Raw genomic sequence first — 14,978 nt, 5'->3', positions numbered from 1 at the left:
CTTAAAGGTCAGGGATATGGACATTAAGAAAACCCTTTTTTATACTCACTTCCACACACTGTTGTCAAGTATGCTATGTCTGTAATGGAGAAAACATTTTCTCTTTGTATATGTAAATTCCTCACTGTGTCAATCTGTACCACTTCTGCTGGAAGACCGTTCCCTCTAATAACTCTTCTTCCCTGTCAAGAAATACTTTTTACACATGCCGCCCTCTAATGTTAACAGGGATAGTTTAGCATCACGTATGTGTGTAGCTATATTTATATATATATATATATATATATATATATACACTTTTTTCCATGGAACATTCATAAGGTGGATTTTTTTTTTAATGAACACACAAGGCCTTAAATTGTTTTTACATGAACGTTTATTTTAAAAAAAGTTTAAATTAAACATGACATAAAAATTCCACACACACCCCACCTCCTCTATTTACAAGACAATATAATACATTTCAAAATCAGAAACCTAAAATACATAAAGTTGTTTTTCAAAACAAAACAATTCTTATTATTGTATTAAAAAGAACAATCATTTTACACATAGTGTGGTAAAGGATATCGGGCCAAGATTGGATAACTGCTACAGTTAAAAATAATATTTCTAATTTATGAATAAACATACTTTATTATCTTACACAAAATGAGATTCGATGTGTAATGTTTTATTGGGTGAAAACTTGTAGAGCTGTGGAAAGTATTGCGTTATTACACAATAGTCTACATTCTATGTTCTAAATTGTAATGTTTCTGTCCAGGGTAGTACTTTCCATGTAAATAAAGGAAATAGAGAGTTTTTTCACCCAGAAAAATGGCTCTCTCACCCAGTCACAGCATTTTGACCGTCTCGGCAGGTGTATCTACCAAGGCTGTCGGCTCCAGTGATACAAACATTTTTCCAGGGCCACCACCATAACTTCTAGTAACCTCCAGGCCTCCTACTCCATACCACTGCTTGTTAGGAGGAAACATGCCGGTGGCGCCCCCTACCAGCTCAGTTCCCTATGCAGCCGCCCAGCTTGCCTATATGGTAGGGCCGGCCCAGGCTCCACCGACCTAATGGTCTGCATGCGCAAATGTATAACGACAACCGAACACATGAATGTACATCCGGATATAAGCTTGGATTGTTCAACAATACCTGTGGGCTTAACCCTTTCTTTATTCTTCAACAAACAAGAGTCCCTATAGGTAAAGGCTAAAGATTCACTTACAACATAGTAACTTCTCAGGAAGAAGGTCATCTCATTTATTAGTGGGTCGACACAGGGCCATATTTACGCCCAAGGTGTCTATGGCTGCAAAGCCAATGGAGATCCTCAAATCATTGTATGGGGGCTCGTCTTAAATGAGGGGGGCATTAGTAGTAAACGGGGAGAAGGGAGGATGTATTTGAATTGCAGGAGTTCGATGGGTGTTAGTGGAGCCATCTTTAGATTGTACTGATAATCAATCTATAATCTCCCATTTGGCGCATTACTCAAGGCCAGCCAACAAGGCTAGGAAAAAACGAGCCCCCTGGCTATCTAGCATCACAGGCACATACTCCCCACTGCACACTGCATGAGAGTAATGACGTAGCGTGTGGTCGCGAACGCCCTTACACTTACATCAGGCGGCTGCTGGCCTTAAAGCGCCAGAGCCGCTCCATTATTGCTTTTCCAGCCTTAGCAAAACCTGATCTGTTTTTGGTATATTTTTTAAATATAAATGAAACCTCTATAACAGATTCTTTACTTCAAATTAATACAAACTTTTGTTGTACGCTACATCACCCAGAGGAGACAGACTCTAAATGTACTGAAGTCACTGTGCATACCGCACCTGTGTTCAAGCAGGTTTCTAAATCACACACATATACTAATGCCTTGCGTCTGTGTATAACTAGATCTGTAACACACACAATCTAGACACAAAGCCCTAGGGAAAATAGGGCATGTATCAAGTTTCCTGAAATAGGGAACAATGTGAAAAGTATACATAAAACTCAAGAGTATGTTTGGTAAATGGCAAATAAAACAAATAAAAAAAGATGAATATTTACGAAGATGATATAAATGCATGGTAACATTTTGAAATGCATTGTAAGAATAAGATAAATGTTTACATTTAAAAAAAAAATACAAAAACTTATTACTTCTTAGTGCTCAAAATTATATACAAATATATTAAATAAAAGACGAACTAGAAATAGGTAAACGTTTGGTCCATACATCCACTGTCAAGTATCGCCATTCGTATGTAACAAATGGGCAGATGAAGAGGTTCCCGTCTTTGGCAATAGTACCATTGGAATCCAGCGCAGAAAGAATTGTTCTCATTCTCCACCAAAATTTGTACGGAATGTATATGAAGATAAACTATTATCGCTCTGTCCAAAACTGTCATTTGCTTGAATCTCCATCTTTACACGTGACGTCCGGTCAAGATAAAGAGCGGCTTGTCTTCTTTGGCATTGGCTGTTTGAAACTCATCTCGCAGCCGAAATTGCCATTCGTCCTCTAGCTCGAGACGGACAACCGTTTGGCGGAGCGAGTTCCGATCTTGGCACGTTACGCACAAAGTAGCATCTAAGCAAGAGACGAAGATGTTTGCAATTTTCACTAGACATCTTAATTCAAATATGATAAAACATTCAGAGAATCATTAACATTTACAGACAAAAGAGCAACTGGATATTCAGTGATAAAGGGACACATAGCGTACATTCTACCCCTCTGCTAAAAAAAAGTAGAAAATGGACGATGACTGATGGTATGAATTGATAATGCAATGACAGCTTCGCTGCATCTTCTCAGATGATGGATCGTCGGCAGCATCACAGTAGAGCCTCCATAGAAGATCTTAAATTCTTAACGCTGAAAGTGTCTCCTAGTCACCTAGGTCTAATATTTTTAGTGGCCTCCAGAATAGCAACAGATAGAGAACATCTGTATTTTACGCATTATAAAGCCTTTTTTGCCCATAATGCCTCAGTAATAGGTGCATGTAGGATAGCATTGGGTAAAGGCTGTTTGAGATGGAAAGACTACTGGTGGGAATGGAGCAAGATTGTGATTAAAATGATGTGGGGCCTGGAGATAGTGTGACAATAAAGTAACCGGTAAGAATATTAACAGTTCAGTAAATTAAGGCAAATGGTATCAGAAGGACAGCCTGAAAAGTTTTGACTATTTCAGCAGGTATATCTACCAAGGCCCAGGGCACTGAATCAGGTAAGACAAAGGTGGACATGGCTGTACTTTGTATTGAATCATCTAAGCATGGTTTAGAGCTACATAAACGAAATAAACTATTATTACTATTGTAAGACTTGACGTCTGATAGCAGCGAGGACTGTAAGAATCTTTTGAGACCCTTATTTTCCTTTATGAAAGAAGCATTATGGTAGAAGCTGACTTACCTTTAAGGAACTGGAACTTTTTCAGAAAGCTGGCGGAGACAAAGGAGTCACACAGATGCAGAAGAAGCCCGCTGAATATAACCTCGGAGCAGTTAACGTTGACCGAGTGAGGACGTGAACTCACATAGCACACTCTTATCTGAGGAAGAAAGACATAGGAATTATTCATACAGACGTACAGGTAACGTTGTTGCTTTAACCTTTTTGTCTAGGATCAATGGTTGGAGCTGGAAATATAAAGCAATAACACCCGGTCTTCTCACCTGGGGTCCTAGATTCAGGTAGCAATCCACAATGAGCACCGGATGGGGGCTGCTGTTCAGTGATAGAGGGAAAAACCGGTGGCTGTGGAACTGGAGGAACTTCTCCAGCAGGAGCTGTGCTGGGGCAGCCAGGATCGTGTGTTTGCTATCTGGAGCGCATATGTAGTGAGCCGTGGAAATAGATACAGAGGAGTCCAGTACCTGTCAGTGAAAACACGGGTTAAACTGGCAAGAAACATTCAGAGACGGGGATAGATGGATGGATGGATAGATAGATAGATAGATAGATAGATAGATAGATGGATGGATAGATGGATAGATAGATGGATGGATGGATAGATAGATAGATAGATAGATAGATAGATGGATAGATAGATAGATGATAGATAGATAGATAGATAGATAGATAGATAGATAGATAGATAGATAGATAGATAGATATTCTGCATCATGTTTCTTGCTCACCTTTGATTTTATGTGCAATGATTTATGGCCGCCCACTGCAATTTGCTTCTTCATTACACTAAATCTGTTGAACCGACAAATCAGCAGCCCTGAGCTATTCACACGGAGATTAAAGTCAACATCATCACACGTGAACCTAAAAAATGGAAAAGATCATTGAGTTTCCAGGCACTGGGAGATCCAAACATCATTATTTTTCTCATTCTATCATACGTAATCTCTTTTATTCGTGGCTTATAAACATTCTAGAACTCTGTCACTCGCATGTTCTAGGGAAGTGCTGTATATCATTCATATTGGAATGTAAGGGTCCTCTTGATGACAAATGACCCACATGTTTGCATTCATGGGGTCATCTGGTCATATTTTACCCATGAGCTTCTCAGCGAACAATTCACAAAAGCAATTTGAACATTGTCTAGGCCTAAACGAGCACGAGCACATGTACAGACTTCCCACGATGATGTGACATTGGAAGACGTTTCCTTTGCAGAACATTTTGGAATCTTACAGTTTGGCGCGTTTTGGTTCACCGACCTGTTTTGGTTGTACTGTACATCGTGAGTCAGGTCCACGTTGAGTAGGATGAAGTCATGAAGGTGACAGCGGGAGAAAGGCTCTTTCTGGTGTACGCTTTTCGCTTTACTTGTCCATTTGCGCATGCCGATCAAAGCATACTGCGTGACGTCCTGCGACGCTTCTATATGTTGGAGGATGTACTTTAAAGAAACGTTACGTTCAGTCCATGAATATTCTCTGTGTACGTGAACGGAAAAAAAGTGGGGAAATACTTTTATGACCAAATAATTCCAAAAGCTTTGAGCTGTAATCAAACTTGCACAGTCAGTCTGATCTACTACTAAGAACAGTGAAACTATTCCTTTTCAAAAGCCGAGTACACTGATGAACTAGGGTCCTAGAGGACAATTCTTTTTCAAGGTGTTTATCAGGATAGCTGGTGCTGTACGTGTTATCATGTTGACCATCCTGTGGTCAGACAGGAGCCTCAGGTGTCTAGTGATGGAAGTCTCAGAGACACTTGGTGTCAATTCCTTCTGTTCGCTATCTTTAGACCCCGCAGCTTGTCTACCCCCCTCCAACCCTCATAAAGACAAAGAGGGTGGAATATCCAGAGCAGCATTACTGTAACATTCCCAGGTAACTAGGCATTTAAATAATCCACCATCTGTAACTGTGTTAATGCCTTCAGAGGAGAGGCTTCTACATTCATTCCATTAATGGACAAGACACAAGACACAATCTGTGCTTGTTTGTGGTACGGACGATGACCGCAGCAACACAAAAACTTGAAACTACACAAATCAAAAAGAGACAAACACTAGGGAAAACCTGACATTTGTTTAAGGTCAGAAAAGCATCATGACGTTTGTAAATGCCACCCTACCTGGATTGATCGCCTGACCCATGAGCATCCACCGCGTTCCACATTACACAGGAGTCGTCGCAAATGACTACGAAAGGCCAGATGTCTTGGGGCCTGACTCCCAGTTCTCCTTGTCTGTTGCGCTCCAACTCCAAATTGTGATACGACAACTCTTTAATTAAGAAATGGGCAGCCCCTGGGATTATAACGAACAGGACAACAAACTGTTATTGTGCTGTAAGACAACACTACACCGCGGCAAACAACATTAAGAAACAATAACCTGTTTAATTGAAAAAATATATTTAAAAAAATATTTGCTGGTTTTATCAACTGCAGAACAAGCATATATATATATATACATTATACAGCGTATATACAGGTATATGCAGGCACTTTTGTCCCCAGTAATGGATGTTAAAAGCCAACTCATAAGCCGAGCAGTAGCGCTTTGAAGCTCTAAAGGCACAGACAGCGCACATAATAAGTCTTTATAATTAGCTGGCCTTTACATTCCAACTTCTTAATGAATACCACTGGGTAAGAAGGTCATCCGTATAATACCCTTGGATATGACAATTGTTTTAATTAGTCCACAAGTACTCACAGGCCTCATTTTACACACTATAAACATAATAATGAAATGAGCTTGTAAATGTCCACAGAAGGAGAGAATAAAATAAAGTCTGTTTGCGTGAAATGACGCGACTCCATTGTTCATGTTTAAAACTCACCTACTCCGGCATTGTTGAAGATACTCGGAAGGACCAACATGATGTGGTTCGGCCAGTACTTTTTATAGATCGCCATCTCGTATTCTTTGACAACTAGAATATGTAAATGACTGCTTCCATCCATAGCATGGTAGAGATTAAAAAGGCCATGCTCGTGACGGCCCGTGGTGGGGGTAAAGATGGGACTTTTCACGCAATCTGCACTCTAGGAGCAAGAGGAACGTTCAGAACATTACAAATGTAACACAGTCTATTCAGTCCAGAACATATTTCATTCAGGTTCTAAGCAGCCAAAACGAGACAAGGAGGATTTGGATAACATATTATATAGGCTGTCAGCCTATTCACCAAGAAATATTTCTATCTATTCTGTACACAATGTCCTCTCAGACGCGTAATGTTAACCTTCAACGTTTTCTCAAGTCAACCAAATGACTACTAGTTCTTCTTTCTTTATCTGTTTTCTTATTAAAAAATTGTCATTAAATACTGCAGTTTACCGTGTCTGAGACAAGTGGCAACCTCATGCTCTCCAGCTGGCCTCCTGGTTGACTGAACACGAAATGATGTTCTTTGGACTTTGGTATAATGAAGTGAAGCTGGATTTCCTCCCCCAGCATAGAGTATGAAAACGCAAAGGCGTGTAGAGTTGACTCATACATCTAAAGAAAACACATTAACCTCAGAAAAATGCTAACGGTATTGGGAAAAATTCCACTGGAGAAATGTCAAGAGCCATTATCATTGCAGAGTCCGCCATATTCAACCAAAGATGTGAAATTGCTCATTGGCCTTACCATTTATCAAAGTTATAAATACATTCATTTCAAAGATTTTTTTTTAGGTGGCCTGGTTCACTGGAATAAATAAAAATAACTTATCGGGTATGTATTAGTCCTACCTGAAACCGGGGATTGTAACCCATGTATTGGTGGCACTGTTCACAATGATGGTACGTGTTGTATGAGGCATACTTGGACAATCTCATTCGCGTTGTTGGCCGCCGAACATATATTTCTTCTTTTTTGCTGTTTGTTGGTTTATCTATTAAAATATTATTATTAATATAAAATGTTCTTTTTAATTTTGTTGTAACTATTTATTAATATACATCATTGAGTATGGTTTGCAAAAAAAAAAGAAACTATTGTGCACAAAGACCTTTTTTTTTTGTTTTTTACAAAATAACAGCAGTTTAAAGGATTTTTACTTCTTCTGCTTAAAACAGAACTTTTGTTTGAAGTTGAGGTCAGCCAAAGTACTCTTCATCTGAGAGGAGTTTAGACTACCAAACTATAAAAAGACATTCTATTTTCCACATTCCATGTTCTATTTCTCACAAAATACTTGGGTGGGAATCAGTTCCCCCCAATACTGGCCATATTGGACTGTTATTTTGTAATAAATCTCACCCCATTCCCTCTAGATTGTAAGCTTGCGAGCCGCACTCTCTCTACCTAATGTATCGGTTTGTCTTAGTCTGTCAATTCTCGTCTTGTCAGACCCCTTGAATATATGTATTGTATTTAGCGCTGCGTAAACTGTTGGCGCTCTATAAATATATAAAAAGTTAGAAGTTGTAGTTCTTTTTAGCGACCCAAAAGACATATTCTATTTCCAATATAAAGACACATCATTTTTAGTATTCTTAGCTAGGCTTTGCGTTATGGTCACTTTCACAGAACTCAATATATTCCCTCCATCCTACTGGTTGTGTCATTGAATGGTTTACACCTGCTGGAACTTGGTATATATAATATCATGATTGTATTTATTATTAAAGCATCAGTACATTTCTTGCATCTTAGACGTTACTCATTAACTGTATATATAAAGAATTGAGAGATTCACAATAAATAATCCTTACTTTCATTGCTGACATTCTGAACGTTTGAACAAATGACACTTGCGTCTTCATACTTTGGATCGTGTAGAGTGTAATCAAAATCCATTTTTCTCATAGTCTCCACATTAGGCCATTTATCCAAAGTCTGATGGAAGCCAAGATCAGACCGGTCTCTGAAGTCTACAAGACATGGATACAAAATATGCAGTTTTATTAGGTGTATCATACAGTTTTAGCTTCGTGTTTTAGGTTTCCATGGTAACAAAGATTAAATCATTCTCTATTTTCTCTTTGTCGTGTAGCAAGGTTCTAAACTTGGCTGGTACAGTAAATTGCCAAACACAGAACGTCCACTAGCTTTATCTATATCTGCCCGGCACGACTTTGTGTCTCAGACAGATAAATAATAGTCCATCAGCCGCAGTGTTCATGTGCTAGGAAGAGGTGTGCTCACCATCATCAAAGCAGTATTATTCTCTTGAAATTGAACTGAAAAATGGGAACCCTATGAAACGTGGTGCTGTGGGGAATGCTTTTGCGTCATCCTGGAATGAAGACATTCATGGAAAAAGAGGACCTTGGGGTCTTATCTCTGGAGTACATGGGGACGGTTGGCATTGGTCTATGGATCTAGCAGAGTAAAGTTTCTCGCTGCATGATATTAAACTGGGTCTGTGTAAGTTAAAATATTACATAGGCACCTGCATTATACAGTGTAATATTTTTTTACCCATCACATGTTTTTACACCAAGTGCACAAACACAATTATTTATGAGAAACAAAAGACTTACTGATATTTATCTCCTGCTCATCGTAGACGTCCACCTCCGTCAGTCTGATCAGCATTCTGGACAAGATGCTGAGGAACTGCAGATACGCTCCGGTTTTTCCTACCTGTAAAAGATCATTTGACTGTTAATGTTGCAAATGGTAGACACAATGTGTGTTTTTTAAATAAGTAAGTTTCTTATATTATCAGTAGAGAAATATGAAAGGTTCATACCTAGAACATCACTGAAAAAATATACAGTGGGAGACAAAGGAAATGAGTGATTACTCACCTGTGGTGCTCCGCTGAGCAGAAGTCGCCTTGGATGGAAGGTATCCATTCTTCCTTCATTGACATTGCTGTAGTCCATGTGGCTTTCTTTGGGTACCGTCCATTGACGGTAATATAAAGACTGCTCTGTACTGGTCATCATCTTACTCAATAACGGCCTGAAAGAGCTGGCCCAGGCGACATCGCAGTGGGGCAGGAATGAGGATGACTTAGACAGTCCACTGCTGTCTGTAGAGGTAATGATGTCATACACCAGCTTAGGAAGAAATACCACCGGTGGCTGTTTGCAGCTCTTGGCCATGGAGCACTGGGATATCTGCGGGGCAGGTCCGTTGTGAAGGCACGTCGATGAAGACGACGACGACACCGAAATGGAGCTGGGTAGGTTCTTTGCCGTCTGATTGAAGCTGTTGCCATCTAGATGTTCACATGTTGATGGGAAAGGTTTTCTTGTGCTTTTATCTGCCGTGGGTTTCTGACTCTCCAAACTGGTCGCACTGTCTTCGGGGTTAGAGAACACAGACTGTTGTGACGCCTCTGCTGTGTCTTCAGCCATTGCTGAAAATGACCCCTCGCTACAGAGAGCCGAGCCTGGATGGGAATGTATAAATATTTCAGGGGATTAATGCAATAAATTATTCTTATATCTATACAACCTTAGTACCATAACTATATGGATCAGATTGGGGCTCCTTGTGACTCTTCACCCTGATGACGTAGGAGGGTGTAGGGAGAATTCTGCCCGAATAAACAGTAAAGCCAAGATGACTAGAGGGGATCGGAGGAGAAAGACGTGTGCGCATGGAAGTGAGCTGTCTGGAAACTAAATTATGCAAAAAAACTAGAATTGCTTTAAAAACAAAACAGACTTTCTCTACCTGTGCTATATGCATTCCTTGGGAATCCCAGCAAACATGCATCGATCCTAGAGATTTATATGCCAATAAGACAAATCAATCCTGCTCACTGACACCTTCTAACAGGAGGAACATATAGCTGCCAATAGGAAATTATGTTGCTACTATCTATAGATATGTTAAGTATTTCTTGTATTTTTAACATGTGGCCAGGTTTTAGTTGTATTTATTTTTAAATTTTTAAATTGCAATTATTATCATAATTCATGTTTTATTATCTATTCACGATCGATCTCTGGATTGCCGAATAAGTGGCTTCATGGGTCTGTTGAGGATAAATGTTTACTCCTTAAAAATATAGATCAGTAGATATATTGTACATTTTAGCTGTTTATTCATTTGAATGTAGTATCCGAGACACTTCAGAAATAGCGAAGCATTACACAGGGTTATTCACTCACATTTCGATTTTGTAATACAGATCGTTTCCTAAATCCCCTGAGACTGAATTACTCTTTTATAATTCCTGAATTAGCAAACAGAATATATTTTACTTTTTCTAGGCAAGCGTCTCTGGCTGTCAATATTAATTTAACAGGGATCTATTATATTGATAGATCGAGTCTAATTGGACAATTGCTTCTGTTTTTTTATTTTACATTATTATATTTTTAGGTAAAATGGCCTTACCATAAACGACTATTTAAAAGTTACATTTAATCATTGGACAGGGTTAACCAAGTTATTTTTCTATTTTATTTGATATTAAAAAATCAAAACTTCTTTCATGACTCACAAGCTACCCTTTGATAATAAAGGTGACATTAACTTGGGGATACGCTAAAATTAAACTATTTCTATGTAGGGGAAAATATAACTTGACAAGTAAACTGTATAAATCCGCTGTGTTTTGTGGCTGTCAAGGCGGACTCTTACCTGAAGCCTTAGAACAGAGAGAAGAAGAAGCGGAGTCGTGCGAGTGAGATCGCTGTCTTTTATTGACGCTTGTTTTTTCATAATTCGAACCTATTGAATAAGAAAAGAACATCTATAGCGCACACTGTGTAGGTCATATAACGCTAAGCACACTGCTGTCCATTTATCACAGCACCAAAACATTCGTAATTGATTTGGTAGTCAGGGGCACAAAGTTGGGAGGGACATGGTCTCGCACCCCTCGCAGGAGATAAAGCAGCCTGGATTTAAGGCTTCTGAGTAATCAGTTATGACGCAGGGCCAGGACTGGATTAAAGAGTCCACTTGGGCACTAGGTAGGGTACCAATATGACAATACCTTGGCCTCTTCATTCTTGAGCCCTCTCTGATTTCCTAGAGCCTTATCCTTTATCAGTTAGAACTTTGCCTGGAAAGGCAAAGACTTCTTTTCAACGTTGGTCTAAGAGTTGGTATAGGACATCATACCCTGGAGCATGACGGGGCAATCGTGGAGGTCTGTGTTGATTTGCACCACCAATAACAATAACTTAACATTTGGATCTTCAGTTGTTAGACCGCGGCTGACATGACCAATACTGTCATTTATCATAATTTCTCTGGTCCCCGACTCCTAAAACTAAATCTATGGGCCTGGAAAACGAGGTGCTCTGATGAAGTCTGGATGCGAGTTCATACCATCAGTCACCACCTCCTCGTCTTCGATGTCGGTGCTGCTTAGTTTTTCTGGATCGGCGTCATGGACGCCCCTGCCTATACCTTTATCCAACGACATGGTTGTATTGATAAAGCAGGAGGCTAGTCCAAGCTCTTGTTCAATCATTGTTCTTTCCCACGTGGAAAACTGTACCAAGCGAAGGTCGCAGTACCTCAGTGATCTAGATACAGAATACAAACAACTTAGCCTATTTATAAAAAAAAATAAAACACGGATAAAACCCTTTTATGAAGATACAACATGTATGTGTATGTAATAAATATAAAATAGACATATGCAACATGCAATGCATTGTGGCTTTTATGTTGGCCATGAAAGAACCAGGAAATCAAAATCAGTGTAAGTAGTAAAGTTGGTATGGCCCATCCAAGGATTCATACTTGCTCCTGCATGCATCAGACCTTAGCAAGATTGGGGCATCAGTGCGCAAGCAGGGAACCTTAGATTACACTGAGTGACGCCCTAAAACTGCAAACATCTCAAATATATGACAGGCCTTTTAAATGACTACAAAGAATGCAACCCAGGACCATCTGGATATAAGGACTAAGTAAGACTTGTTATCTTATACACTTAGTTTTTGGTTCTTCTTCTATGTCACCTGATTTCAAGGCTACCTTGGAAAAGACTCCCCGAGTGGTTCCATCCCACTGTATATCAGTATACACGGCAGGCCTTCCAGTTCCATGAAGGTCTTTGGCTGCCAGTCTTCGACGTCCCTCTTTTGCCAGACCTGTCAAACAATGACCATGAGAATTATTGTTCTGCCTCCAATTCAGAAGATTTACCATTTCTCAATTGGATACATCTACAGGGGATTGCTAAAAAAATCTGTAATATTTCATTTACCTTCAACTGATCAACAAAATGCTTTCCAATTGTGACCGCAGAGCTGGCGTTTCCCAGTATAATTTCGAAACAATGCTGCAGACCAAGCCGTTCCCTGACATGGCACAGGCGCTCGTACGCCAATGTGGCCAGCGGAATAAACGGGATCCGTAACAGAACCATAATTCCATGGCCGCTCGGACATTGCTTTGGAGAGTTGAGAAGGTTCTGTATAATCTCCAGAGTCTCGACCGATGTGTGATTCTTCATCTGTGATAAGCCGCATACGGCCATCATGGCGGCTGAGTAATGCTGGATGAGAAGAAACGTCCGGATGACTGCGCTGTGAACCTTGGAAAACCTAACGTGATACAAAAAAAAATTATAAAAATGAGTGGACTGTTCAAAGGGTTATCTATTACATTATCTATCGTTGGAGCAGCGTCTCTAGATAATTGAAGAACCATCGAGTTTAGGGAAAAGTCAGCCCTAATTATACAAATGGAGAGGTTAATTAAGAATGAAATGAGCCCATTAGATAGGCAACGGGCCACATTATAACTGAAAAGTCAGGGGCATATGGATCCCTTTAATATCACGTGACACACAAGGTGTCCCAGGAACTTGATGGGATCTCAAAAACCTGGACAGTTGGCTAGATCCCACCGACTATAGTAAAGGATACCGACTCTCACACAATATATTATATACAGATGTGAGTCGGTAACGATTATAATTTCAGAGTATGTTTCTTCTCCCAACAAAATACAGTAGACTTTATACACAGTGACAAATGAAATGTTATTTCCAGCTACCCTTTTTAAATTAAATGGGAATAATATGCTTGATTACACACACGTATTGTACCTTTTTCCTAAAGCCAGCACAATGGCTTCAAAGGAGCTGTCGTGGCGTAGCAATGGGAGGCTGTGTCCGGAGACCGTGGACTCGACAAACTCAGACAAGCCGAAGTACTTCCTATTTTCATAATACAATTCCATGCCCTATAACATGAATAAGACAAAAATCATGATCTATATGCAACTGACAAAGTAATACATTCTAATTACGCACCAAACGGTTTTCTTGTTCACGGCAGCGCATACACATGAACATGTACACACGCTTATACATACATTATACACGTCAAGAAGCAAAGGGGTGTTAATGGAGATGAGGGTTTCTAAAAACAAACATTAAATACGTAATTAATATATTATTAATTTAAAAAAAAAATCTAAATTAAAATTACTTTCCCTTTTATATTTTATATACATACATTTATATACAGTTCGACCTGCAATTTCTCATTTCAAAATATAATAATAATAATAATAATATTATGATTATATTATTATTATTATTATATATTTACTACTTTTCATCATGACCCTTAAAAAAAATAATAAATAAATAATTTTTAATTTCGTAATTTTTTTCTATTTTTGCTAAACCAAAGTTTCATTTTATGCATTTCTTTGGAATTAAATGGGCAGTATATGGTAGCTTTAGCTTCTAAACTCAAGCCTGGGTATATTTAAGGCTTGACGAAGACCCAAAGGGGACAAAATATTGCCGTTTGTGCATTAAAGATCACTAAAGGCAGAAAAAAGGACGACATCTCCTCTCCCCACTCATAAAATGAACACAGTGTCTGTGGGTTATTTCCTGAGAGTCAGAATATAATAAGGCACTGGATGTATATCTCTCTCTCCTATTCTTCTCGATCCCAATAAAGTTATTGTAGATAAGGAATTATTGGGAAAAGCTGTAGAGATAAGAATTCTTAACACAGCAAGCGTTCCAATGTTATTAAATTCGCAAATTACACAAATCTGCATTAATCCTATTAAGTTACATATATATAATTTCAATCATTTTTCCTTTAGTCCAAGAAAAATCATTGTTTTTAATTTTTTAAATAGCAGGAATAATGGCTAAATATTTCTTGTTGAAGCATCCGATACATACATGGCTGTGCGACGAAGGCCAGTGTATTTCATTATAAGGGCTGACGCGGGTGTTTTGTGTTTGCAGGGCGTACGGGAAGGACGTCACGTGCAAAACCAAAATGTTCGGGGCGTCCGTAACCTCTCTGCAGTTCAGCATTCTATCCACAAGCCCCGCGGGGGAGTCACTCGGGGGATAAGGGCTGCAAAGGGAGCTGCCGAGAGAATCAAAAAAATATAACTTTAAATCCACGAATATTCAATATAACAAAAATCCAATATGAGAGAAGACAGAGGACGCATAGCACGGCATTTTAACTAAATCCCTGTAAATTGAGCTTGAGGTTGGACGTGCCACTGGCCCCCACGAGCTGGTTAAAGGTTGCCCGTGAGCACCGGCGGTGAAGTGCCTCTGGTATAATTGAGTCGGCTTTTCGTTGCGATGTCGCTGTTTGTGCCTCTGCATTAATACGTGGGACTGGCGCTCTCAGATATCGTGACTTCTGTC

The 14,978-nt window shown here is 39.4% G+C and overlaps 1 protein-coding gene across 1 annotated transcript in view; it reads right to left on the bottom strand.

Annotated features, from left to right (window-relative positions):
* Positions 1–2,156: 2,156 nt before the first annotated feature.
* The window catches only part of GREB1 (growth regulating estrogen receptor binding 1), a 30,707-nt gene continuing 17,885 nt past the window's right edge, over positions 2,157–14,978 (bottom strand). Inside the window, exons 14-31 of the mRNA XM_053460448.1 lie at positions 14,493–14,685; positions 13,389–13,525; positions 12,543–12,882; positions 12,311–12,426; positions 11,654–11,853; positions 10,958–11,047; positions 9,166–9,755; positions 8,896–8,998; positions 8,125–8,283; positions 7,159–7,301; positions 6,758–6,919; positions 6,258–6,462; positions 5,545–5,719; positions 4,677–4,895; positions 4,140–4,275; positions 3,675–3,875; positions 3,412–3,550; positions 2,157–2,578 (exon numbers count right to left, since the gene is read on the bottom strand). Of these exons, the coding sequence (XP_053316423.1) occupies positions 2,415–2,578; positions 3,412–3,550; positions 3,675–3,875; positions 4,140–4,275; positions 4,677–4,895; positions 5,545–5,719; positions 6,258–6,462; positions 6,758–6,919; positions 7,159–7,301; positions 8,125–8,283; positions 8,896–8,998; positions 9,166–9,755; positions 10,958–11,047; positions 11,654–11,853; positions 12,311–12,426; positions 12,543–12,882; positions 13,389–13,525; positions 14,493–14,685 (3,472 nt within the window). The 3' untranslated portion in view covers positions 2,157–2,414. The remainder of the gene's footprint in view (positions 2,579–3,411; positions 3,551–3,674; positions 3,876–4,139; positions 4,276–4,676; positions 4,896–5,544; positions 5,720–6,257; positions 6,463–6,757; positions 6,920–7,158; positions 7,302–8,124; positions 8,284–8,895; positions 8,999–9,165; positions 9,756–10,957; positions 11,048–11,653; positions 11,854–12,310; positions 12,427–12,542; positions 12,883–13,388; positions 13,526–14,492; positions 14,686–14,978) is intronic.

This window comes from Spea bombifrons, chromosome 3, assembly GCF_027358695.1.
Source record: "Spea bombifrons isolate aSpeBom1 chromosome 3, aSpeBom1.2.pri, whole genome shotgun sequence".
NCBI classification, from domain to species: domain Eukaryota; kingdom Metazoa; phylum Chordata; class Amphibia; order Anura; family Pelobatidae; genus Spea; species Spea bombifrons.
The sequence above is the reverse complement of the archived record's forward strand: the minus strand, read 5'-3'. Positions and strand labels throughout refer to the sequence as shown.